The sequence below is a fragment of the Stegostoma tigrinum genome, chromosome 11 (assembly GCF_030684315.1).
Source record: "Stegostoma tigrinum isolate sSteTig4 chromosome 11, sSteTig4.hap1, whole genome shotgun sequence".
In the NCBI taxonomy this organism is placed as follows: Eukaryota; Metazoa; Chordata; class Chondrichthyes; order Orectolobiformes; family Stegostomatidae; genus Stegostoma; species Stegostoma tigrinum.
This window is the reverse complement of record NC_081364.1, coordinates 30,535,145-30,559,700: the sequence shown is the minus strand read 5'-3', so window position 1 is coordinate 30,559,700 and position 24,556 is coordinate 30,535,145. Positions and strand designations below refer to the sequence as shown.

General features: G+C 40.9%; 1 protein-coding gene across 6 annotated transcripts in view; it reads right to left on the bottom strand.

Annotated features, from left to right (window-relative positions):
* cacna2d3a (calcium channel, voltage-dependent, alpha 2/delta subunit 3a) overlaps window positions 1–24,556 on the bottom strand; it is an 807,750-nt gene that overhangs the window by 430,297 nt on the left and 352,897 nt on the right. For all 6 annotated transcript variants that reach the window (XM_059649881.1, XM_048547899.1, XM_048547901.2 and 3 more), the window contains one exon: window positions 13,925–14,056. In XM_059649881.1, the coding sequence (XP_059505864.1) occupies window positions 13,925–14,056 (132 nt within the window). The remainder of the gene's footprint in view (window positions 1–13,924; window positions 14,057–24,556) is intronic.

The following is a 24,556-nucleotide window of genomic DNA, read 5'->3' as shown; positions in this document are numbered from 1 at the left end:
ACAAGCAGCACTGGCCAAAGGGTCCCCCAATTCATTCCAATTTGGGACGAGATAGCTCTAAATGGTTATGTTTCAGGGTGATGGCTCCCCTTTTTAATTCGAGCCATCTCTCCATTGGTCACAATAAGGTTAATTTATAAAGGTTCACTTCTCTTGTGGTTATCGTTTCTCAATCCAAATTTATTTATGTATTAAAAGGAGCCAAACTAACCAGGCTTAAAGAGAGGGTGAGTTTATTAGCTGCTGAACATGAGAAAAGATTTTAAAAAATACATATAAGCAGATTAGAAATATGCATAGAGTAAGAACACAACAATTAAAACAATATACAAATCATCCTCTGGGTTCCATGATATCCACAGGAGATGGCTTTCTGCTAAGAGAAGGGTAATCAGCCCATTGGCATCTCTGTAGCCAAAGAAGGTCTAAGTCTTCCCTTTAAAGAGTTGTTATTTGAAGTTCCCTTGACACCTTTGGATGTGATATTCCAGGGCTCATCTCTAGACAGCCATTGTGGATATCATGGAACCCTGACTGCTTATCTTGGCCATCAACCATCTGTGTCTTCAGCATGATGTCTTTCATACGCTATGGCATCCTCTTCAACTCTTCGTCCATGCAAGTTGGTATTGACAAACCACCAGCATCACAACATCACCAGGCCTGAACTCAGACCAACTCACATAGTATTTCAGGCCCTCAGAACATCACTTTGCTGTTCGGGGACACCGATGACCAGTGGGTCACCTAGTGCCCAGAAACACATACATCTGATTCATCTGCATGGCATACATCTTATGCCTCTTGGCTTGCTTTCTCAATTTTGCACTTAACTGGAAGTGCCAATCTATGTGTCTTGCATTCTTTTTTAGTGCAGTAAAAGAGGCAAGCAGCTCATCACGATGGGGAACACTGAACTTTCAATCAGGTGGACTGTCCTCATCCCCCGTACAGCACTCACCTAATCTACATGTTACTGAACACTACAGGCAATTTACCATGGCCGATCCACCTAGCCTGCATATCTTTGGACTGTGGGAGGAAACTGGAGCACCGGAGGAAACCCACGCAGACACAGGGAGAATGTGCAAACTCCACACAGACAGTTACTTGAGGCTGGAATCAAGCCCAGGCCCCTGGTGCTGTGAGGCAACAGTGCTAACCTCTGAGCCACCATGCCACCCCAACGTGGTAAGAGGTCCTTATCAGGGAATAGTCCAGGAAATTCTGGACAAGGTGATTAACTCAAGATTGAATTGTGTTGGGTAAATGAGGAAATGATTACAATGAAAACTGACAATTCTAGATCAGAACAATTAACCTTTCGAGGGGACTGAGAACTTCAGAAGCAGGAGTTGTTACAGGTCACAGAAACTTTGGCATCCGCATGAGGAGGGTGTAGATCATATGGTTTGCAAAGCCTGAGCACCGGGGGGTAAAATTGGAACATTAATAGTTATATGAAGGGGTTCAGCAGAAATGGAGAGGGGTTGACAGATCATAGGAGCCATTGGGACAGCAACACAAAAGGGGGCATGAATATGGGGGATGATTTTGAGTCTCAGGTTGAGCCTGCAACTCACAAAATAGATGGCATGACAGGCAAAGCAAGCAGAGTAAATAACTCCTTTCTCTTCGGTGGTGGGGGGGGAAGGTGAGATTGGTTGGTAAAACTTTTAGTATCTGAGACTGTGCTGGAGGCATTGCAAGAAATGTGTCTCTAGTGATTCGGTAATGCAATCCACCAGGTCATTCACTCTCCAAGATGAACTATGGCCTCAAGCAATTATGATCATTATATTGTATGTATTATTTGTCCCCTTGTCATTGTCAGCTAAGCAAATGTAATCAGACAAAAGTACATAAATGTGTCACATGAGCTTTTCCTATCAGAAATGCTGGGGCTGGAAGACATTGCTGATGTAACATCTTTACTTGAAAAAGGAAGGAGACAAAAAATAGATAATTATAGGCCATATAAGGATGTCTAGCAGAGCATTTAAAAGTGTATAATATAATCAAACAGAGTCAGCATGGCTTCATGAAGAGGAAGTCATGCCTGACTTTTACTTCAACAACAATTTGAGGACGTAGCAAGCAAAATAGATAAAGGAGAAGTGGATTGTATTTGGATTTTCAGAAAAAAACTACAGGCTACTTAATAAGATATGAGCCATTGGTGTTAATTTCAGGGAAAGTTAATGTAATGTTGGCTTTTATTTCAAAAGGAATGGAATATAATTGTGGGGAAGTTGTACTGAAACTATACAAGGCATTAATCAGGCCTCAGTCGGAACACTGTGAACAGTTTTGGGCCCCTTATCAAAGGAAAGATACACTGGCTTTGGAGGCAGTCCAGCAAAGGCACACAAGGCTGATACCAGGTATGAAGGAATGGTCTTATGAGGACCGGTTGAGTAAATTAGACGTGCATTCATTGGAATATAGAGGAACAAGGAGTAAACTTGTTGAACTTGTTGTTCTTAACCAGTTTGACAGGGAAAATGTGGAAAGTTTGTTGCGCCTTGTGGGCGAATCCAACACCAGAGGGTGTAATTTCAGAATAAGGGTTTGCACATTTAAGATAGAGAGCATACTCCCACAGAGTGGTGAATCCGTGGAATTCCTTACAGCAGGGGGCTGTTGAGACTAGGTCATTACGTATATTTAAGGCTGATACATAATTAAAATGATACAGATTTAAGTGTGTAAATTTAATCAGCAAGGGAATGGATGAAAAGGCAAATAAGTGGAGTTCAGGATTATTAGATCAGCCATGACCTCAATCAATGGTGGAACAGTTGAATGGCCTCTTTCTGTCACTATGCCATACGGCCTTATTAACTGAAAGCACACCAGGGCATGGTCTGAGATGTGCATGGGTACCTTTTCTTTGGTGGGGTGCGCCATCTTGTTGACTTACAGGCAGAAATCTACTCCTACAATTTACGGTGAAAACTTTGGTTAAGCAAAGTATATTTGGAGAAGGCTACATTCATCAGAGCTCTTTCTGGAGGCATGACAATGAAATCATCAGGAAGCCACCATGCCACGTTATGTAAAGGCAAAACAAGAGGTTTCAATGTGATGAATGTAAGGGCTCAGGAATTCTTTCAATAACATTGTGTTATCTTTCTGACCTTCACCACAGATCACCTGGTCATGCATCTAACACGGACCTTGCTATGGCTGGGTACCCTGTGGCTTTGCTTCAGATGCAAAAACAAGAGAGAAGGAGAGAAACACTACAATGTCATCAGCAAGAGAAGAAACTGCCAGCAGCTGTGCAGTCTCCAGAGGGAGGATCAGTAGATGAAGTTCTATCAAGGACACAAGAGGTGGATGTTGAGGCTCTGGATTTATGGGCCTCACTGTAATTTTCTTCGAGTCTCTGAAAGACAGTGCAGTTTCTGCTTAAAGATGAGCCAAACCATCATCATCAAACTGTGCCATCTATTCATACAGGACCTGTGCTCAGAAACACTGGGTGTTTCACAAAGTCATCCCAATGGCCATTAAGATCACGGTTACTCTCAGGTGACCTGTGCGACCTCTCCTGAACATGGACCCATAAATGCATCCAGAATGTCATTGATGTCATTTTCATAGCGTTTCAAATCCTTCCCCTAAGACAGAGAGAAACAGTGTGGGCCGTGGGATTCTCTATCAGTGTTAGCTTTCCCTTGGTGCAGAGCGTTATCATTTTGCTTTAAGAGCGCCCCATGACTAAACTGCAGACCCTACCAACAGCACAGGCTTCTGTTCTATCAACTTCAGAGTTGTGTGTGGCCATCAATGTAAAATTATGGAGGTCTGCCTCAGATATACTGGGATCCACCGTGTTACATACAAACTGGAGAACTCACAGGTTCCTGCCTCCTTTCAAGGTCGACTGGCCATATAGGGCTGGCTGCTGGGAGACCACGACTATCCTATTGAAAACTCTCAGAATGACAATGAATGAAGATACAACACTGCTTACACTTCCTCCAAGACCAGAGTGAAACAGACTATTAGTTTTGATGGCTGAATCACTCTGACCAAACCTGATAGTACAATAAGTACAATAATACAACATTCCACTCCCGCACATCCCAGATGTCCAAGTTCTTTAAGGACCGCAACTTTCCCCCCACGGTGATCGAGAACGCCCTTGACCGCGTCTCCCGCATTTCCCGCGACACATCCCTCACACCCCGCCCCCGCCACAACCGCCCCAAGAGGATCCCCCTCGTTCTCACACACCACCCTACCAACCTCCGGATACAACGCATTATCCTCCGACACTTCCGCCATTTACAATCCGACCCCACCACCCAAGACATTTTTCCATCCCCTCCCCTGTCTGCTTTCCGGCGAGACCACTCTCTCTGTGACTCCCTTGTTCGCTCCACACTGCCCTCCAACCCCACCACACCCGGCACCTTCCCCTGCAACCGCAGGAAATGCTACACTTGTCCCCACACCTCCTCCCTCACCCCCATCCCAGGCCCCAAGATGACATTCCACATTAAGCAGAGGTTCACCTGCACATCTGCCAATGTGGTATACTGCATCCACTGTACCCGGTGCGGCTTCCTCTACATTGGGGAAACCAAGCGGAGGCTTGGGGACCGCTTTGCAGAACACCTCCGCTCAGTTCGCAACAAACAACTGCACCTCCCAGTTGCAAACCATTTCCACTCCCCCTCCCATTCTCTTGATGACATGTCCATCATGGGCCTCCTGCACTGCCACAATGATGCCACCCGAAGGTTGCAGGAACAGCAACTCATATTCCGCCTGGGAACCCTGCAGCCATATGGTATCAATGTGGACTTCACCAGTTTCAAAATCTCCCCTTCCCCTACTGCATCCCTAAACCAGCCCAGTTCATCCCCTCCCCCCACTGCACCACACAACCAGCCCAGCTCTTCCCCCCCACCCACTGCATCCCAAAACCAGTCCAACCTGTCTCTGCCTCCCTAACCGGTTCTTCCTCTCACCCATCCCTTCCTCCCACCCCAAGCCGCACCCCCAGCTACCTACTAACCTCATCCCACCTCCTTGACCTGTCCGTCTTCCCTGGACTGACCTATCCCCTCCCTACCTCCCCACCTACACCCTCTCCACCTATCTTCTTTACTCTCCATCTTCGGTCCGCCTCCCCCTCTCTCCCTATTTATTCCAGTTCCCTCCCCCCATCCCCCTCTCTGATGAAGGGTCTAGGCCCGAAACGTCAGCTTTTGTGCTCCTGAGATGCTGCTTGGCCTGCTGTGTTCATCCAGCCTCACATTTTATTATCTTGGAATCTCCAGCATCTGCAGTTCCCATTATCTCTAGTACAATAAGACTGGATGTGCCACATCATTCTAACATGCTGTGCTCTTGACAACTGGATCTGACAAAGCCGGGGTGGGGAGGGAGCAGTGTTCAGGATGTAGAAGAAATAGAGGATTGATAGAAATCTTCTGAGAATATGGTTTAGGAGGAGGATCAGGACATCGACCAGAGGACAACCCAAAAGAACATGATAGAGCAATGTATTATTTAACATGAGAGAAACCAATCAAAGCCACTTTTCGTCTCCAGGATGAATAGACTTGGTTTGGACGTTTAAGATCCTGTTGGTAATCTGGTAAGCAGCCCCTAGTCAGTGCAAAGAACATGTGAACCTTTTCAGAATGTTGCATTACTTGACCTGTTTCTGCTGAATAAATGTCCCATTATCAATCTAATTATACACTTGATACCTTCCGGCAATCTCGCATCCCATTGTCTATGCATGATACATTGTACCAATGGTTAGGTGCAAAGTAGCAGTTGAAGTGACCGTAAACAAACATCACGTAGCTCTATTGTTATGTCACTCTGAAGACTTAAGTTAGCACATCATCTAGGAGCACTGTGCAGTGAAGTATGTCATGAAAACCAGTTGGTTAAGAGGAATCTTGAGGAATTTTCTTTTGACCCTTCCAGCGCTGATAGAAGGCAAAGTTGAATTAAAGCATTTGAACGTCAATAGGACAGCAGTGTACATGCTAGAACTCACACTTTGTGCTGCTGCTCCTACCACTCTGCTCTCAAGAAGGGGGATGTAAGAGCTGTCCATTATACACCTTGCAGTCTTGAATGGCAGTGCACTCGCTTGAAAAGCTGATAAATTGAATTAACCTTTTCCTCCCAGATATCACTGATTAAATAATCTCACTCACAGAGTGGATGTAACTGTGAAAAGCTATGTGCAAGCCAGGCCTAGCAAAATTGCTGCATATTGTGTTGAGCCTCACCGTTATCCACATTAAACTACAACACTGCAGTCCTGAACATTGTGCTTGAAGGATCCATGATGTCTAATGCTGTCTGCAGGTATGGGGCTAAGTGCTTGTGAAAGATGTGCGATGCTTGTTACTGCTTGAAACTGTTCATCCATCTGAACTTAACCAGGTCCGACAATGAAAAATACATTAGAACAGGCTTTTAAGAGTGCAAGTGAAAACATGTATACGTATAAAAGTGAAAGATTTTTACAATTATATGTCACTTGTATCACCTCTGTGCCTTCAGTAAGTACTTTTTTTCCTTTCCCTCTCAATAATTTTAAGTGAAATCTCACCTTCCACTGCTGAGGTGGAAAGTGCTTGTTCTGAAGAATGCATGAGGAAATTAACTGTGGACCAAGGTGCCTTAATCTCACACAAAACACTTTAACTAAAAATGGAAAAACTCAAGAATCCAATTGAAAGCAAAATGTCTTGAGTATCAATTTTTTTATGAATAGTTAGCTTGCAGAGTATCATACACAAACTCTGTTTTCATTATGGTGACTGCAATGCATCTGTATGTATTATACTTTAACTATTAGTCCTGTTTAGCTCTTGCCTGATTATTTCATGATATAAAGAAAGTTTGACATTCTTTGATGTGACATGATGATCAATTGGCATCTATGTGCATCAAAGAAACCTAAAAAAATTGTATGGCATCAAAAATTGGGTGCGATATACAAAAAAAACCCCAAAGTGAATAGTTAATCTAACCCACCAAAGTGTTCTTCTTGAGCAAGCAAAAGAACAAAGGGCTTCCATGCATCAAACAGAAAATTCAAAGTCAAGTAAGTGTCAAGTGAGGCACTGAGCTAAGTCATTAGTGAAACTGAATATTGCAGAAGCAAATGTTGCTTTAGCTCCTGCAGCAAAATTTCACTTTTCCATGCCCACAAAACGGTCAAATTGAAAATGTATTGGGAATGATATTGTATCCTGTCAATCCTAGCAGATCCAGTGGAAATTAAATGAATAAAAGCACTGCAACTGCATGGGGTATAAAGAAGAGATTATTCTCATATCCTTCAAATTGACAGTGATGGACATGAAATGTCAGAATGATAGAAAAATTTTATAGGCATTTCACTATCATTAAATTGTCACTGCTCAAAGTTGGTGACCTACCCTCAGCTCCACAAACTGAAGTAATGGTAGATGAAATCAAGAACTGAGGAGAAATTAAGTAATATCAGCAACAAAAATTATAATAGATGCTCAAGGATAACTGCCTAACATGCCAAAAGTCTCAAGTGGGGAAAGATTAATGGTTCACAGCTTTGTAATATGTTTAGTCAAGATACAGGTACCAAAAGGAAATGGTTATTTTATAATAAGGAGGAAACGGCCCTGAAAGTCAGAAGGCTTTTTCGATGGCAAGTACAGGAGGAGTGAACATACAAATAGCATGTAAATTAGGTTGAGGCCAGTTCCATGCTTTTCATGGCATCTGGCTAGGGGCAGGCTTCTGTTCATGTCAAATGTGGGACTGAATATCCAGAAGCTTTCTCTCCCTGGCTTAGAATCACATGGGCTGTTGTTAAAATAGCTTAAAGTAGGTATAAAAGACTTCTGATTAGATCACATCAGTGTTTTAAACCCAGGGCTTTGGCTTAGACAGTTCAGGAACTCACTCTCCTTACATAATTAAAGCCATCAATTACAGGGCTTGGGAATATTGGGACACAATAAACCAGTCGATGTTCACTAAAGCAGGATAGTTTTCAATGAACCCTTATGTTGAAGATAAAATTAATAGCAAATATAAATCACATGGCACCTACTTCATGATCGTTTAAAAGTGGCATGGAGCATTTGACTTGATGCCATTGTGTGTAAGATCCTTCTGTAATTCCATGGCACAAGGAAGAGAAGCAGGAAAATGGAAGATGGGGCTGTTAAAGTCGAGTCAATGATGCTTTGTGGAGTGGGGTTCAGGGCATGGAGTTTTGAAATCAGGATCCAAGGTAAGACAGAGTCAGGGTTGGGGCATAGAGGAGTGAAGTCAAAAGGGCCTGATGTCCTGAATGTGACTGCAATTGGAGGGGTTTTGCTGAAGACAATCAGTCAAGGTAAGAAAATGAGGGATCTAAAGATTGTGTCAGCACTGTCTCCATCTCGGGGCATGGTCAGACAGAGTCCTTCCAGGACTTTGAATTTACTATTACTACTGTTTAACTGAGAATAGTGTGCCAATAACCATGCCCTACTGTTCCACAAGTCATCACAACATTCATAGATGTATCAACACCCAATGAGAACCCAAAGACCCAATTTGCCTGACCGACAGCTACCCAAGGACAATAGAAAACCAGTAAACTTTAACAAAACCAGTGAAATGAAACGATTTATAATCCATGCACCTTATACTACACATCTTCAAAATGTACGTACAAACTCAAATGCAATTAATACAGACAAAGTACAAATGGTTTAGCACAGGATGGGTGATGAAGAATGTAGACAGGGTTAAAAAAATTTGAAAGATCAAAAATCCAGGCCCAGACAATGCAGAATGTCAATTTTTGTCTCAGTCCTTTTGATTTTTGCAACAGTGAGATGCTGTTGTCTGTATTTCAATTTAATGGTTGGTTAGGTAAACTTAGGTCTGCTGATGTGAATTCTTTCTTTTAAGCTTCCCAGGGTTTTCTCTGCACAAAAATAGAAAGAGGATGCTGTTTGAATGATCCGGATGCTTTTCACTCTTTGCTGCTCTTGGCACTTACAGATTTTTAACATTCTATTGTTCAAACAAAACTATGGTGAGGCAGAATTTCCTTAACTCAAGATTCTTGCTACTGTTAAGTTTTGACGTTTTGTCCTTTTGTGCTTCCTACATTGTACTGCACTGCTCAACAAATGCCACACTTGATTTTCAAGGTTAGGGATTTTCTTTGTTATAGAAGGTCAACTGTTATTTGTGTTCAGAGTCACAGACTGAGATAAAATGTATGGTATCTTGCGTGACAGCAGTTCAATTATACCTCTGCGATTGCTGTCAGGCAGTGTCCTTCATAATGTCTGACTGGGAGGGGTAGATGAGCCAGCAAGTTCAACTGAATACAAAACTGGACACAAACATGAACACTCAATGAAGTGTGAACACAAACATCAATCCATGAGACATGTAAGTCCATTTAGATCTCTGTCCAACTGGTCTCAACAAATTACAAAGACGTACATATGAATAAACTGAAATTAATGTAGTGTGAAATATTTATGACAAGCACAATGTAATTTTGAAAACATGTGCCACCATTGCATATTCAAGTCTCATGATAATGACAATGAAGTTGAACATGAAAATTGGACCATGTTGCAGAAACTCTTGTTTGATTGTGGTCAGCAATGGTTTCTGCTGTTGCTCCACAGCATCCATTCACTAGCAGGTGTAGCTTCCACTCTGAGAAGATCACTAGCTATCTTGTGTTGTCTGCATTATGATTCTTCTGGAGCAGTGATATGACAAATGGCATGCACAACCATCTATAATTCCCAAAGATTGCCGGAATGTGGTTAGAAAACTGTTTCTTTCATCCATTCCTCCTTGCCAGTAGCCACCAATTGCATCCAAGGTGGTGAAGGTTTTAGCTTTTGAAAATTTTGGCAAAATTCCTTCGATGCTTGGCATGGGGGTAGTGAGATCTTTATTCAGGGATTTGCTTTGATCCTTGCTCTCAGCTTCCCAGGGTGCTTAACTAACACTATGTTGCTGATCTATTCTGTAGGACTTATTATTTTCTCAATGACTCCCTTCTATTCCTGCTGTTCTATCTAGTCTTTTCGGCTGGGCTTGAAGGCAACTGGAACTTTCCTTGTCAGGTGTCGTCTTGATCATTATTTCCCATCTAGTTCAAGATGACATTCTCCTGGAAGACATCATAACTCTGTAACACATCGTTGTAGTCCTCCAGGGTCTATTCAATTGGCTTCATTTTTTTAACTGTCTTGACACTTCACATAGGCCTATGAACATCATGGTGTTGTGAAATGCACCACTATCTAGCTGACACCATATGTTGACCTGATGGTCTCCTTTTGCAGACTGAATTCCAACAGTCACCCACCAAACCTCAATTTGACTGAAGATAGCTATTGCATGGTATCAAGTGACTCAGTGGACTCCTCAATTGATATCACACCAGTAAACATCTCTAAGTACTTGTTGGCTTCAATTCACCCAGATACTCATGTGCAAAAATGATTTTGCTTCTTGCTTTTCTCTAGCTGGACATACCTCTTCCCCTTTTTGTGATGTCCTTTGCAATATGTGTATCCTGCCCTTTGCCTGTGACAGGAATATGTCTGCATAAAGCAAATCCTAATCATTTTTCTGAAGAAGGCTCCAGGCCCAAAATGTTAGCTTTCCTGCTCCTCTGATGCTGCTTGGCCTGATGTGTTCATCCAGCTCTTCATCTTATTATCTCAGATTCTCCAAAATCTGCAGTTCCTACCACCTCTCTCCTAATCCATACAGCCATGAACATGCTCTTCCTATTGATTCACAACCTCAGCACTTCTGCATATGTCAATTGTTCTCAGAAGTGCGTTTCCTTTCTCAGTAGGTATGCTTTCAAATTAGAATAGAATTAGATTTTAGTGTCAAATGTACTCAAGTACAGAGGCAGAGGAGTGCAGTCAAAGGTTATCATTTCTAGCATCATCTTAGGTACAAAGGTACCTAGGTACAAAATCTTGGGGTTAAGTTCTAAAATAAATAAATAAAGTTAAACGTTCAACATTACGGTCCTTCTTAAGTGCTTAGCCATGGACCAGGTTCCAGGCTCTTCCCTCCCAATGCCGAGATCAACACTAGCACGAAGCAGTCAGCCAGTCTTAAGTTCCTTCACTGCCACAGAACTGTGTCACCATTCTTCAGCACCATCTTGCCTCTATCAAAGACACCAGCACTGCCATGAGTCTGCGCCGGGTTAATCTCAGCAATGAAGTTGTAGGCTCCTGCACTGGGTACTGGTCCCAAACCTGCCACTTCCGGGAACACAACCTTACCTCCCTCCACCACCTCTGGCAGGAGCTCAAACCTGACTCCCATTTCCACCACTGCCGGGTACAAACCTTCCATCAGATGGACGTTGAGCTGACTCCTCATGATCCCTTATACCTAATGAAGTCTTGTCTTTAATTAGGTCATCCTTTAATTATGAAAATTCACAGAATTCAGTGAGCTGAGTTCATGATATTATGTATTAATCAATTGATTCTTTTACACTTTGTTCCCTAATATTAAAATGTACCAAATATATGTGATCTTCACTTATGGTTCAAAGCTTGCTTTGGAAGGTTTAAAACTTCTGCTGTGTATTTTTCTGCTCTTCAGAGCGATTTAGGGTAAATCACATTTTGAAACATATTTTGAGTCACTTCCCGACAGTAATAAAGGTGTAGTGACCCAGAACTGTTCTGGCATGGTCAACAATCTGGAGCTATTGTTTATTCTACCAATGTGCATGGAAAAAATTCTAGTGTTGCTTCATAAACCCTATAATTTGAAAAGGAACTGCTGGAGAAAAAGCTGCAGCTATTTTCCATTTACAGAGTTTTAACTTAGCTTGCTTCTTTGAACCATGTTTTTAAATTAAATTGGCAGCAACATACAGTTCTGCACATACCTGTGTTTGTGTGTGGAGCTGTGCTTTCTTACAGTTCTGCAACACTCACATCAGTGTCACTTCTGATACCATGTTTCATGCATACAGCACAGCACTGTGTATGCCACAAGGTCTTTATTGAAGAGGACTTGAGATATTCATCTACAGTGTGTGTGCCCCATGGTATCGGTCACCAAAGCTACAGCAGGTCAGGAAGGACATTTGTATTTAATTCATTCTATTTTGAATTAAAATAAACTTAAACCTTTGATGTGACTGACCAAGAGTTTTTTTAAAAATAATAATTCATGGAATGTGAGAGTTGGTGACTGCGCCAGTGTTTGTGGCAAAACCCTAACTTCCCCTTGAACTGCCTGGCGCTCAGAGCTATATCAAAGGGCGGTTAAGAGTCAACCACATTGCTATATGTATGGAGTTACCTGTAGACCAGACCAGGTAAAGATTCCAGATTTCCTTCCATAGTAGGCATTAGTTAACCAGTTAAATTGAAAAAAGGTGAGTCATTTCATCCATTTTCCTTGGTTATAACAACACTTATTGAATTCCTACATAATTAGATCAAAATAGCAATATTAGCAGCTGTAAACAGTCACAGTACATTCTTTAGGTAAGGTATAATAGTGTAAGTGGTGACCCCATCCAGCATCTAGAAAGCTAATAGCAGCCTCACCACCACCATTGTTGAAAGCCCCATCAGGAATTTAGGTTAAGAAAGGGGTTAACAGCTTTCCATGAGGATGCCCATGCTTTTAATGAACCCTCAAAAGCTGCCATTTAATCAGCGAAACAGCGGTAGTTCAGTCCTACCAGTACCATCACAGATGCCGGTCAATGCTGGAGCTGCAGCATTGACGGGAGAAGTCTGAGAACATAGCTGAGGGGGTCAGGCTTTTTGAGGCCAGGCAAGCAGACCCTGATGACGGGAACATAATTGTAGAGGGCTCTATCAGTGAGGACATGCCCTCCTGGTGGGTGTGGATGTTCATGACCTTCCTTTTCCCTGTTTTAATCTTGGGCAAGTTGATAAGATGAGGACCTCCACCCTTTACATTTCTTACCATTTCTGTAGATACTCTCTACCTAATAAATTCTGATAACCGGCACATTTCTTAGGCTGGGGTTATCTAATTTCTAACAATGCACTTAACTTCTGATTGCAGGTGGCCTCAGATGGCTTGAAAGCATCATAGACAGAAAACAGAACTGAACTCACCACCAAAACTATAAAGTCTTCTAAAAGTATCAACAAAGGGAAGGGAAAGGACTCCCAGTTATACAATCAGATTATAGTTAAACTATAACTATAGACAGGCGATGTTCTGATGAACTCCCAGTTACACACTTGGATTATACTTAAACTATAAATATAGACTGGTGATGTTCTGATAGGATAGAGTGTCTACTTCCTATTCCAACCCTGCAATTTCCTGTCTGGCATTTCTTCCAATTTCTGTAGTATGTTCTTAACAGAACTCCAGCCACTTAAAGGGAACCTGATATCATTAGGTCATAGGGTTCTTATGGTGTAATATGAGGCCCACTGGAACAGAGAGAGAAAGAGATGGTAAAATATCCAAACCAATCATCGACATAACTTTTAATTATTATTGTCACCTGATACTGACTACCATATTCCCCATGGCAGCCTCTGGTAAAAGTAACAACAGAATGCACAGGCAGGAATTCCAACATGGCTCTGAGCTTCACTGCCATCTAAATGCATTGAATGGGAACAATCAAATCTTAACTCCTCTGTAAAGTTACCTTGCAAACAATGCAGTTGCATAACATTGCTAAGAAAACACAGAAGTTCTTATCTAGGAGTACTGTAGGGGCACCTTCACTACACTGATTGTAGTATGCAAAGTTAAAATCTTTTTAGGGTAACTAAACCGCACAATAAATGCCCGCCTTGCCAGCGAAGTCCAAATCCAAGATTGCCTACTTTAAGATCACTCTGAAGACCTTGTTTCAATGTGGGAAACATCATACCTGGGTATTGCCTGAAGAATCCATTAGCACTCCCGAAGTACTGCCATAAAAGAGAAGGGTCACGTTCAAAATTGTCAACAAAAATTTTGTTTAATGCTTCAGACCAGGAAACTCCATTTACTATGGCAGGGTCTGTAAAATAAGAATAAAAAGTCTTTGTTATCAATGTAAGAAAATCATTTCCCACAAAATTCACATCCTTACAAAACAATTCTAATTCTAGTCTGACTTACAAGTGAGCTCAGTGAATGAAATTATTGGCAAGTTGGAGAAGGGTGGGTCACGTTGGGAGATCAGAAATGTACTATCAGAGCTGGTTTGGACACAGACTCCCTATATGCGGCATGGTGGCTCAATGGTTAGCACTGCTGCCTCACAGGTCCAGGGACCTGGGACTAATTCACTAATTCCAGCCTCAGATGACTGTCTGTGTGGAGTTTGCCCATTCTCCCTGTGTCTGCGTGGGTTTCCTCCGGGTGCTCCAGTTTCCTCCCACAGTCCAAAATGTGCAGGTTAGGTTGATTAGGCATTGCTAAACTGCCTGTAGTGCCTAGGGTGGGAAATGTAGAGATAGGGTAAGGAGTGAGTCTGGGTCAGATGCTCTTTGCAGGGTTGGTGTGGACTCGATAGGCTGAATGGCCTGTTTCCATTCTGGAATTCTATGGATATCATTTTCTCAGTCATGTAAGGTGCATGATATGGGCTGATGCTTGATATAGTGTGCAGAAAACTTGATAAGTGGATCAAAACAAAATACATAAACTCTCAAATAAAATGGAACATTTCAAGGTTTTCAGCCTGGGGAACTGTACAAACCTATGTAGCGAGGAGCCGAACCATGAAGATGGACAGATCATTGTTTCAATTCAAGCTCTGTGTTAAAGCTATTTATCTGAACCTAGTGAACAATGACATAATAATTAGCCTCATTTCCCCAGGTAGTGGGAAATGAAATTGTTCAGGTCTCTTGTTCACCTGTTGTAAGTGTTCAAGTATGGATGTAGAGTGAGATCAGGATCAGATCGCAACTGAATAGTCAACCTCAAGAATAAGGTTCACTTTTGTGCAAATTGTGAGGTGTTTTCAGTCAAATATTCTCGGAAGGAAATGAAGAAGTGAAAGTTACGGAGAACACAGAAGGAATACTGAGGTGAGATATATTGTAAACAAAAGCAAAATACTGTAAATACTAGAAATCTGCAATAACAATAGAAAGTGATAGAGAAACTCAGCCTGTCTGGCAGCATCTGTGAAGGGAGAAGCTGTTAACATTTCAAATCCAAAACCAATTTAAAAGACTGCACTATTGACCTCTAATTGCATATTAACTTATTCAACAAATAAATAAGTGCATTATACTAGCCATGAACCTATCCTTTGTATAGGTGCCTGTTAACAGTGCAATCTGAGCGGACAATGAACTACACCACAATCCTCTCAGGTGCAACGCAATATCTTCCACCATAGCTGCTGAGACAAAACTGTGCTGTCAAAAAATAATTGAAATGCCTTCAAGAAGCAAACCAGTAAAAAGTTGGACCTAGTGAACAGGTTATTTTGGCAAAATAAGAAAATATAAAGAACTGCAGATACTGGAAATCAGAAACAAAAACTGAAATTGCTGGAAAAACTCAGCAAGTCTGCCAACAGCTGTGGAGAGAAGTTAGAGTTAACATTTCACGTCTAGCGACCATTCTGAAGAACGGTCACTGGATCTGAAACGTTAACGCTGATTTCTCTTCTGGCAAAATACATAGATTGGGCTAAACAGCAGGACAGAACTGTTTTTTGCATAATACATCAGCAGGCTTTGTCCTGTGTGTAACAATGCTGCCTTTCATTTGATTTTGATAAAGTGGAAAAAAAAATGTGGGCAAAAGCTAAGGTGATCAGTAAATATGGATCTTTCTATGGAATTAATTGCTTATAATTTTAATGGTCATTGCATAATTCAATAAACTAAAGAACTATTAAATGAGCTTCCAGATCATTTTCTGTGCACAGTTATAAAGTGAGTACATCTGACATACGCACTGAAGCATTAAATTGAATTTGTTTGCTAGCGATACCGTACTTGTCCTAAAATCCATTCACTGATTCAGTTTGGGGAAAGGGCCTGAAATGATGGATATTTTTACCTATTTAAATTACCTGAAACTGAGGTCAGAGCTGAAATTCATCTCAGAAATTGATAAGGTTCCCCATGGTAGGCTCATTCAGAAGGTCAGGAGGAATGGGATACAGGGGAACTTAGCTGCTTGGATACAGAATTGGCTGGCCAACAGAAGACAGCGAGTGGTAGTAGAAGGAAAATATTCTGCCTGGAAGTCAGTGGTGAGTGAGGTTCCACAGGGCTCTGTCCTTGGGCCTCTACTGTTTGTAATTTTTATTAATGACTTGGATGAGGGGATTGAAGGATGGGTCATCAAGTTTGCAGACGACACAAAGGTCAGAGGTGTCGTTGACAGTATAGAGGGCTGTTGTAGGCTGCAGCGGGACATTGACAGGATGCAGAGATGGGCTGAGAGGTGGCAGATGGAGTTCAACCTGGATAAATGCGAGGTGATGCATTTTGGAAGGTCGAATTTGAAAGCTGAGTACAGGATTAAGGATAGGATTCTTGGCAGTGTGGAGGAACAGAGGGATCTTGGTGTGCAGATACATAGATCCTTTAAAATGGCCACCCAAGTGGACAGGGTTGTTAAGAAAGCATATGGTGTTTTGGCTTTCATTAACAGGGGGATTGAGTTTAAGAGTCGTGAGATCTTGTTGCAGCTCTATAAAGCTTTGGTTAGACCGCACTTGGAATACTGCGTCCAGTTCTGGTCGCCGTATTATAGGAAAGATGTGGATGCTTTGGAGAGGGTTCAGAGGAGGTTTACCAGGATGCTGCCTGGACTGGAGGGCTTATCTTATGAAGAGAGGTTGACTGAGCTTGGTCGCTTTTCACTGGAGAAAAGGAGGAGGAGAGGGGGCCTAATTGAGGTATACAAGATAATGAGAGGCATAGATAGAGTTGATAGCCAGAGACTATTTCCCAGGGCAGAAATGGCTAGCACGAGGGGTCATAGTTTTAAGCTGGTTGGTGGAAAGTATACAGGGGGTGTCAGAGGCGGGTTCTTTACACAGAGAGTTGTGAGAGCATGGAATGCGTTGCCAGTAGCAGTTGTGGAAGCAAGGTCATTGGGGTCATTTAAGAGACTGCTGGACATGCATATGGTCACAGAAATTTGAGGGTGCATACATGAGGATCAATGGTCGGCACAACATTGTGGGCTGAAGGGCCTGTTCTGTGCTGTACTGTTCTATGTTCTATGTTCTAAACACTTTTATGCAATAAATTAAGGCAAAATGTTAAAATAGAGCTTCAATACCTTTATGAATTTTTTTTGTTACTTTTTTGAGTTGTGTTCAACCGTAATGAGTGAAAAAGACATAATTATTTTGAATTTGCATGCAATTAGCAGTGTTATTTAGCTTTATATTTGTTTTTTTATTTTAAATATATGCATTTGACAGATGTCTTTAAAATGTGAAAAACAAATGCAACAAAAAACCTAACTGTATGCCAAAAAAATACAATTAACAGAATGGGAAGGAACAAACATTGCTAAGTTGAGAAGGAAAAGTGAGTAAGAAGTTAACTTAAATCTGAAATAAAATGCTTGGTCAATGGTTCCCACTTCCAGCCTGTTTCACTTCAAGTGAAAATGAGACGGACCTCTATTTGTGGAGAATTTGGGAACTGCAGATGCTGGAGAATTCCAAGATAATAAAATGTGAGGCTGGATGAACACAGCAGGTCAAGCAGCATCTCAGAAGCACAAAAGCTGACGTTTCGGGCCTAGACCCTTCATCAGCTCTGATGAAGGGTCTAGGCCCGAAACGTCAGCTTTTGTGCTCCTGAGATGCTGCTTGACCTGCTGTGTTCATCCAGCCTCACATTTTATTATCTCGGACCTCTATTTGTGTAGCTTTTTAAAAAATGCATTCATCGGATGATGGTGTTGCTGGCAAGGTCAGCGTTTATTGCCCATCCCTAATTGCCTAGAGGGCAGTGAAAAGTCAACCAAATTGCTGTGGGTCTGGGGTTACATGTAGTCCAGACCAGGTAAGGATAGCACTTTCCTTCCCTGTAGGACAACAGTGAATGTGATGGGGCTTTTGCAATGAATCCACGGCCATGATTAGACTCGTAATTCCAGATTTTTATTGGAGTCAAATTCCACTATCTGCCTTGGCAGGATTTGCCTCTGCGTCCCCAGAACACTATCTGGGTCTCTAGATTAACAGTCTGGCAATAATACCACTAATGCAATTCTACCACCACCACACCCAACCCCCACCCCTCCCCACCCCTCAGCCCTACAATTCTTACAATACTAGGTTGTCCTGAAACAATTCTGAAGAACATTTTTGAATTGAAGTGCAGCATGGACCTATAAACAATAATGTGATTGTGACGAGATCCCCTGTTTTGCTGATGCTGATTGAAAATACCGAGGAACACTTCATTGCTCGTCTTTAAATAATACTGTATAACATTTTACATCATACACGACAGATGGCAATTCCAAAAGTACAGAGTATCCTCAGTAATTCACTTGCATGCAAGGTCTTAGATTTGATGCCTGAATCTGTGGAGTTTCTGACTCTGAGGTAAGAGGACTATGACCAAGTAATGGTTGGCATTTGCTTGATGGCTAATTATAGTATTGAGATTATAATATTGTGATAAAGAATGGAAAGTCGGAGGATTGGGGTGGGGTTTTAAATTCAGCAAACAATGACAAAAAGTTAATAAGGAAGAAAATAATCTGTGAGTAAACTGACAGGAAATATAACAACAGATTTTTAAGAGTTTTTAAAAGTAAGTGAAAAGAAAATCAGTAAAAGTAAGTGGGAGTTCCTTAGAAGTAGAGAAAGGAGAAATTATAAACAGATATAAGGAAACATCAGAGATATTAAGCAAATACATTATATCTGTTTTCACACAGAAGATACAAAGACAATCTGGAAATTATGGGCAATCTAAGGTCTAAGGAGAGTGAGGACCTTCATTAAATTGATTAATACTGGCAAAAGATAGTGGAGAAGTTAAAACTAGAAATTGGCAAATCCCCATCATCCTACAACATAAGGTTTAAAAAGAAATAAATGGAAAGTTAACAATGGATAAACCCAGACTATGATGTATTCAAACTTTAATTCACCATGTGTTTTCTTTATAAGAGGATATATCTAAAAAAGAAATGACTGAGTGCAAATTCTGAGCAATCTGCATGAATTATCCCCAGTTTCGGGGATGCCGAGGAATGAGATTGCTGACTTGCTCGCTGAGCTGGCTTTTTTTTTAGACATTTCATCACCATGCTTTGGTAATATCATCAGTGCAGCCTCTGATGAAGCTTCATTAGATGATGATGTCACCTAGTGTGGTGATGAAACATCTGAGTGAGAACAAGCCAGCTTAGCGAGCAAGTCAACAACCTTACCCTCAACCCGAGCTACAGATCTTTGCCAAAACTTTAGAGGTCAATGAATATCACACCCAATGAATGTCATAGAAGCTTCAAACAGAAGAACTCATATAAGATAAAAAAATGCATTGCAAGCTGAATGGGAATCCCTTGTAACTGATCTCAGACTGCAAGCACAACAGGAGAAAAGAGAACACTCTGGGCTAGAGACATATTGTGGTTTCTCCTTTCAAGAATACAAGAAAATGGGTTAAAACCCTTTTTGAACTCTGGTATGTGGGTATTAGACTGTGAAGACATGTGCTGTGAGGACTACTGCTGAGAAAACTCACAGTCATCGCTACGCTGCAGGTAAAATGAAAAAAAAAGTCTTTCATTCTTTCTTTGTTCCAGATAGAAAGCAAGTGAAGCCACAATTGAAAGGAACCAAGTCAAAAGCCTTCTGGATGACTCTCAAAGTTAAGTTTCTCATAGTCAGCTGGTTACCTGTAAACATTACTGCTAGCTGTATCACCCAATATCACAGTCATGAAATCTATAATGTCCCATTAGCTATTCTTCACAGAACTCAGAAAGTATCCATTTTTAACAACATTTTTTGGGCACAACAGTTATTTCTAATGTGTGTGCATTATTATTTCTTCTCACATTGAGTAAATAATACTCACACTCTTTCATTAACTCAAAAACCTGGTTTACCTGCCTCCATTTAAAATACATATTCCTCTGGTCTGGAGAAAAAGGCATCCACAAGGTAAAAGATCCTTTTTAAATGATATCTTGTTGCAACCAACCAGGTGAATTAAAAAAAGGGAGTCAGCCATCCCTCGTAATCTGGGACCTGAACAAATCGGATATCCCACCTGTAACTAATAAGTTGACGAGCATTGCCTGGTGCCAGAGACGAGAATTATTTCATATTTTCTAGACTATTCCTTACAGTATGGAGGGTAGCAAATGTAACATCATTTAAGAAAGGAGACAGTGAGTCTCCAGGGAAGTAGAAGCCAGTTGACTTAACACCAACCATGGAAAAAACTGGAGTCTATTATTAAGGTGGTGGTGACAGTGCACTTGGAATATCACAATATGATGAGGAAGTTTCAACATAGTCTTAAACAAGGAAAATTGTTTTTGACAAGCTTATTGAAGTGTACAAGAATGTGATTAGCAAGGTAGATAGGGGAATGTCAGTCAAGGCAGTATATTTGGATTTTCGGAAGGCAATCTATAAGGTTCCACTCAAGGATGTTACATAAGATTACAGCTCATAGCAACGTGGGTGATATAGTAATATAACTAATATGCTAATTAGCACAGAATGTGGATTGCCAGATAGAAAACAAAGTAAAATATTGGTCATTTATGAGATAGCTGGCGTGCCACAGGCTATTGATGATCTATATCAATTACTTAAGTGAGAAAACTTAAGCTGAAGAATAACACTTGAATATAGTGACATTTGCTGATGACACAAAATTCAATGATTAAGTAAGCTGTAAAGAAAACTCAAAGAAGCTGTAAAGGGATTTAAATCAATAAGCATAGAGGACAGTGGATGCTCAGATGATCAGTATGTTCAAGACTAATATCTATAATATTTTGTGTACTAAGGGAATGAAGAGATAAAGGAATACATGTGGAATGTTGTTCTGATGTAGAATTTGACTCATAATCTTATTGAATGACTGAGTAGTTTCATTACTTTTGCTGCTATTTTTATGACAGGCAAATAAGCTTGCCATTACTTGAAGTTTCATTACTAATTAGTTTGCCTGCTTGTCAGAAACCTTTCGAAGTACTGACCGGGGACCACACTGTCCTGAGAACCTGCTGCTTTATCATGAGATTCACGTTGCAGCACCTTTCATTATTCTGTGATCTCCTGTGTTACAATATAATGAAAGTACTGCTTTCCAGCCAGAATAAAGAAGAAAACTATCCATTAAGCCAAGCGGTTTACATTGTTTAGAAAATATTTTGAAGCATGATTTTAGAACTGATAATTGTATGTTTAGTTTATAACAGAAAATTATGCACCATCTATTATAGTTGACTCTTAATTAATCTCCAAAATTGTCTAATAAGCCACTAAGTTCTATCAAACCGCTAGGAAGGAAAAGTGGACACAACATTGGCCTGTAATTAAGCCATTAAATCAAGGCATAACAAATACATAGCAAGGTCAGTTGACTGCAAAGTCCTTCCCACTATCACTATTGATTGTTATAAAGAAACAACTTGCTCACCAGTGTCCCTAAGGGACATCTGTGATTCTTGCCTCATCTGGGTTATGTGTGACTCCATATTTATCACAATGTTGCTGACTCTTAGCTGCCTTTTGAAATGGAATAGCAGGCTGGTCGGTATACAAGCCACGATAGAAAGATCAAAAAGGAGTAAAACCAGTTGGATTGTCTGCTATCTGTTGGGCCTACAGCTAATGAAGCAACAGCCTGACATAGTCATACTCTCTGAATAATATGACAGTGTCTCAGTCATGATTATCACCTTGCTTGGGTGTGTGCAGTACCACAGATTCACCACAGATGGTGATTCAGTCAGGATGGAGTTGTCCGGGAAGTACCCAAAACTGCCTCCTGAAGTCTCATGGCATCAGGTCAGAAATGGATAAGGTAACCATCTATTTCCCTTTCCTAACACAGCTGATGACTCCGTTCTCCTCCATGTTGCACACTAATAGGAAGAAGCACTGAAGGTGGAAAGGCCACAGATAGACTCTGACTGGGGGACTTCAACATCCATCACCAAGAATAGTTCAGCATCACCACTATGAACTAAGCTGGCTGATTCCTGAAGGACATATCTGCCAGATTGAGCCTGAGTGAGGTAATGAGGGAACCAAGAGCAGGAAAAACCCGTTAGACTTTGTCCTCACCAGTCGACCTGTTGCAGATACATTTGGCCATGACATTATAGGTAAGATTGACACACTCCTTGTGAAGATCTTCATACTGAGCAAATCTTGAGGACTGGTGGCTATGTAACAAAAAGGGGCACAGGATTAGCAAAGGAGAAAGGACACCGGTGAGTGAGAGCTGAATAGGGATAAAAATAGGCAAGGGCAGAATGTGGGTTTCAGCAAAATCCTGAAATTTTTTTTGTGACAGGGTCATACATGTACCAACATTACATGCACCGCAGCAGATTGAGAAAATGACTTGCCACCACCTTCACTCGGTCAGCTAGGGATGGGCAATGAACATTGAACTAGCAAGCAGCCTCCACATCCTATAAATGAATTCAAAAGCTGTATGCACCATTGATTTAAGTTTTGTTACAAATAATGATTAACAAATTTATTTGTTTAAACTGCTTTAAAAAATACACCAAAACATTTTTTTTATGTAAGTGGAAATATTCTATGATATATGGAATGATGAAAATTAGAAGGCTGACTGATCAAGTAACACTTTTTGTATTTGTTTGGCAAATATACACAATCTAAAACTAAGAGCTATCACTTACATAATTTCTTGGTTCTAGTATAAAATTACCTTATTGCTGAAAGCTATGAAATTTGCACATCAATTAAAATATTCTATTGCTTTCAGAGATCAACTTTCATTGTCTGCTTTTAGCTACAGTGAAATATGAGCTTCAACCCACCATTCTCAGATTACGTAAAAATAACTTTTCCAATTTATTCCAATTTAATAGCTGTAGCGGCTATGAATATCATTTAGTCAAAAAAAAACAATTTAAGGGCTGTCAAGATTATCCATTTTGGAAGTACTTTTAGCTAATCTGTTCATTCATAAGGCAACTTAGAGAATTGACATTGTAAAATATAAAAGTATGAGGCAAACTTTTCTGATATTTTACAATTTTGAAACTCTACTTCTCAAGATAGTTACGTTTTGTTGTTTAACCTTGAAAATGATTATATCTCCTCTGATACTTAGAATAAAAAATAAATATTAATGGACTACAATTTCAATTTGGCACATCATTAGCGTCAATGGCAGAGTAACCCAGATATATGATAGAAACAGTTTATTTTCGTGAGAGAATACTCAAAAATTTAGTTGCGGTCCAAAGGAAGATCTTCCAGCCTAACAACAGGTCGGTACTATTATGGGCCCTGAAATGCCAGCAGATTAACTAATGGATTAATTGAGAAGTAAAGATTGAGCAGAGCTCCGTCTTCAGAGACCATTCTCATGTGTTTGCATTGGATCAGACCAACATCTAATCAACCAGGCCTCCACCAAACAACTTTAAGCCATCTTTACATTGCCAACACATTAATGGCCTTATCCTGAGGACTTCAGAATGAAGAGCATGACAGGCCTCGTGGGTTACAGGAAGTTGTCCTGTGCAACACTTTTATTGACAGAGGAGCCTTCATGGTATTTTGGGTCATTAGGTGTGGCATAAATGTGGTTTCTGACTCTGTCATAATTTTATAGCATTGCTCAAAACCAATTTTACTGCTGTCTGTCCCATTGCAAGCTAACTTCAAAATATCTTATCATACGAAGGAGAAAGAACAGGGTGGCATGATGGCTCAGTGTTTAGCACTGCTACCTCGCAGCACCAAGGATTCAGATTTAATTCTACCTTTGGACAACTGTCTTTGTGGAGTTTGCACATTCTCCCTGTGCCTGCGTGGGTTTCCTTCGGGTGCTTTGCTTTCCTCCTATAGTTCAAAACTGTGCAGGTTAAGGGAGGGATTGGCCATAGTAATCCTGGGAAAGGCAGGCTAGTTTGATTAGCCATGGGAAATGCAGAATTACAGGGATGGTGTAGGTCAGGGTGAATGTTCTTTGAAGGGATGGTGTGAACTCCATGGACCAAATGATCTTCTTTCACACTGTAGGGATGCTGTAATCTGTAAACAGGCTATTTGTCATCAGGCACAGACACAATAGGCCAAATGGCTTCCTTCCATTCCCTAAGTTCTATGGCTCTATTCTCCAAACAGGCAAGTATAAGATATTGAACCTCATGATGGTAAATTTCAACCTGGGGGACAAGGCACAAAATGATTGATATTTAACACATTGATTCTGCAAAAGATCTTTGTTTCTTCCATGATATTCAGCTTCGAGACTGAAGACACAATCTGTAAATAGTAAGATCTGTCTCTAATTGATAAAGTAACATTTTAATATAAACTGAGCTAAGA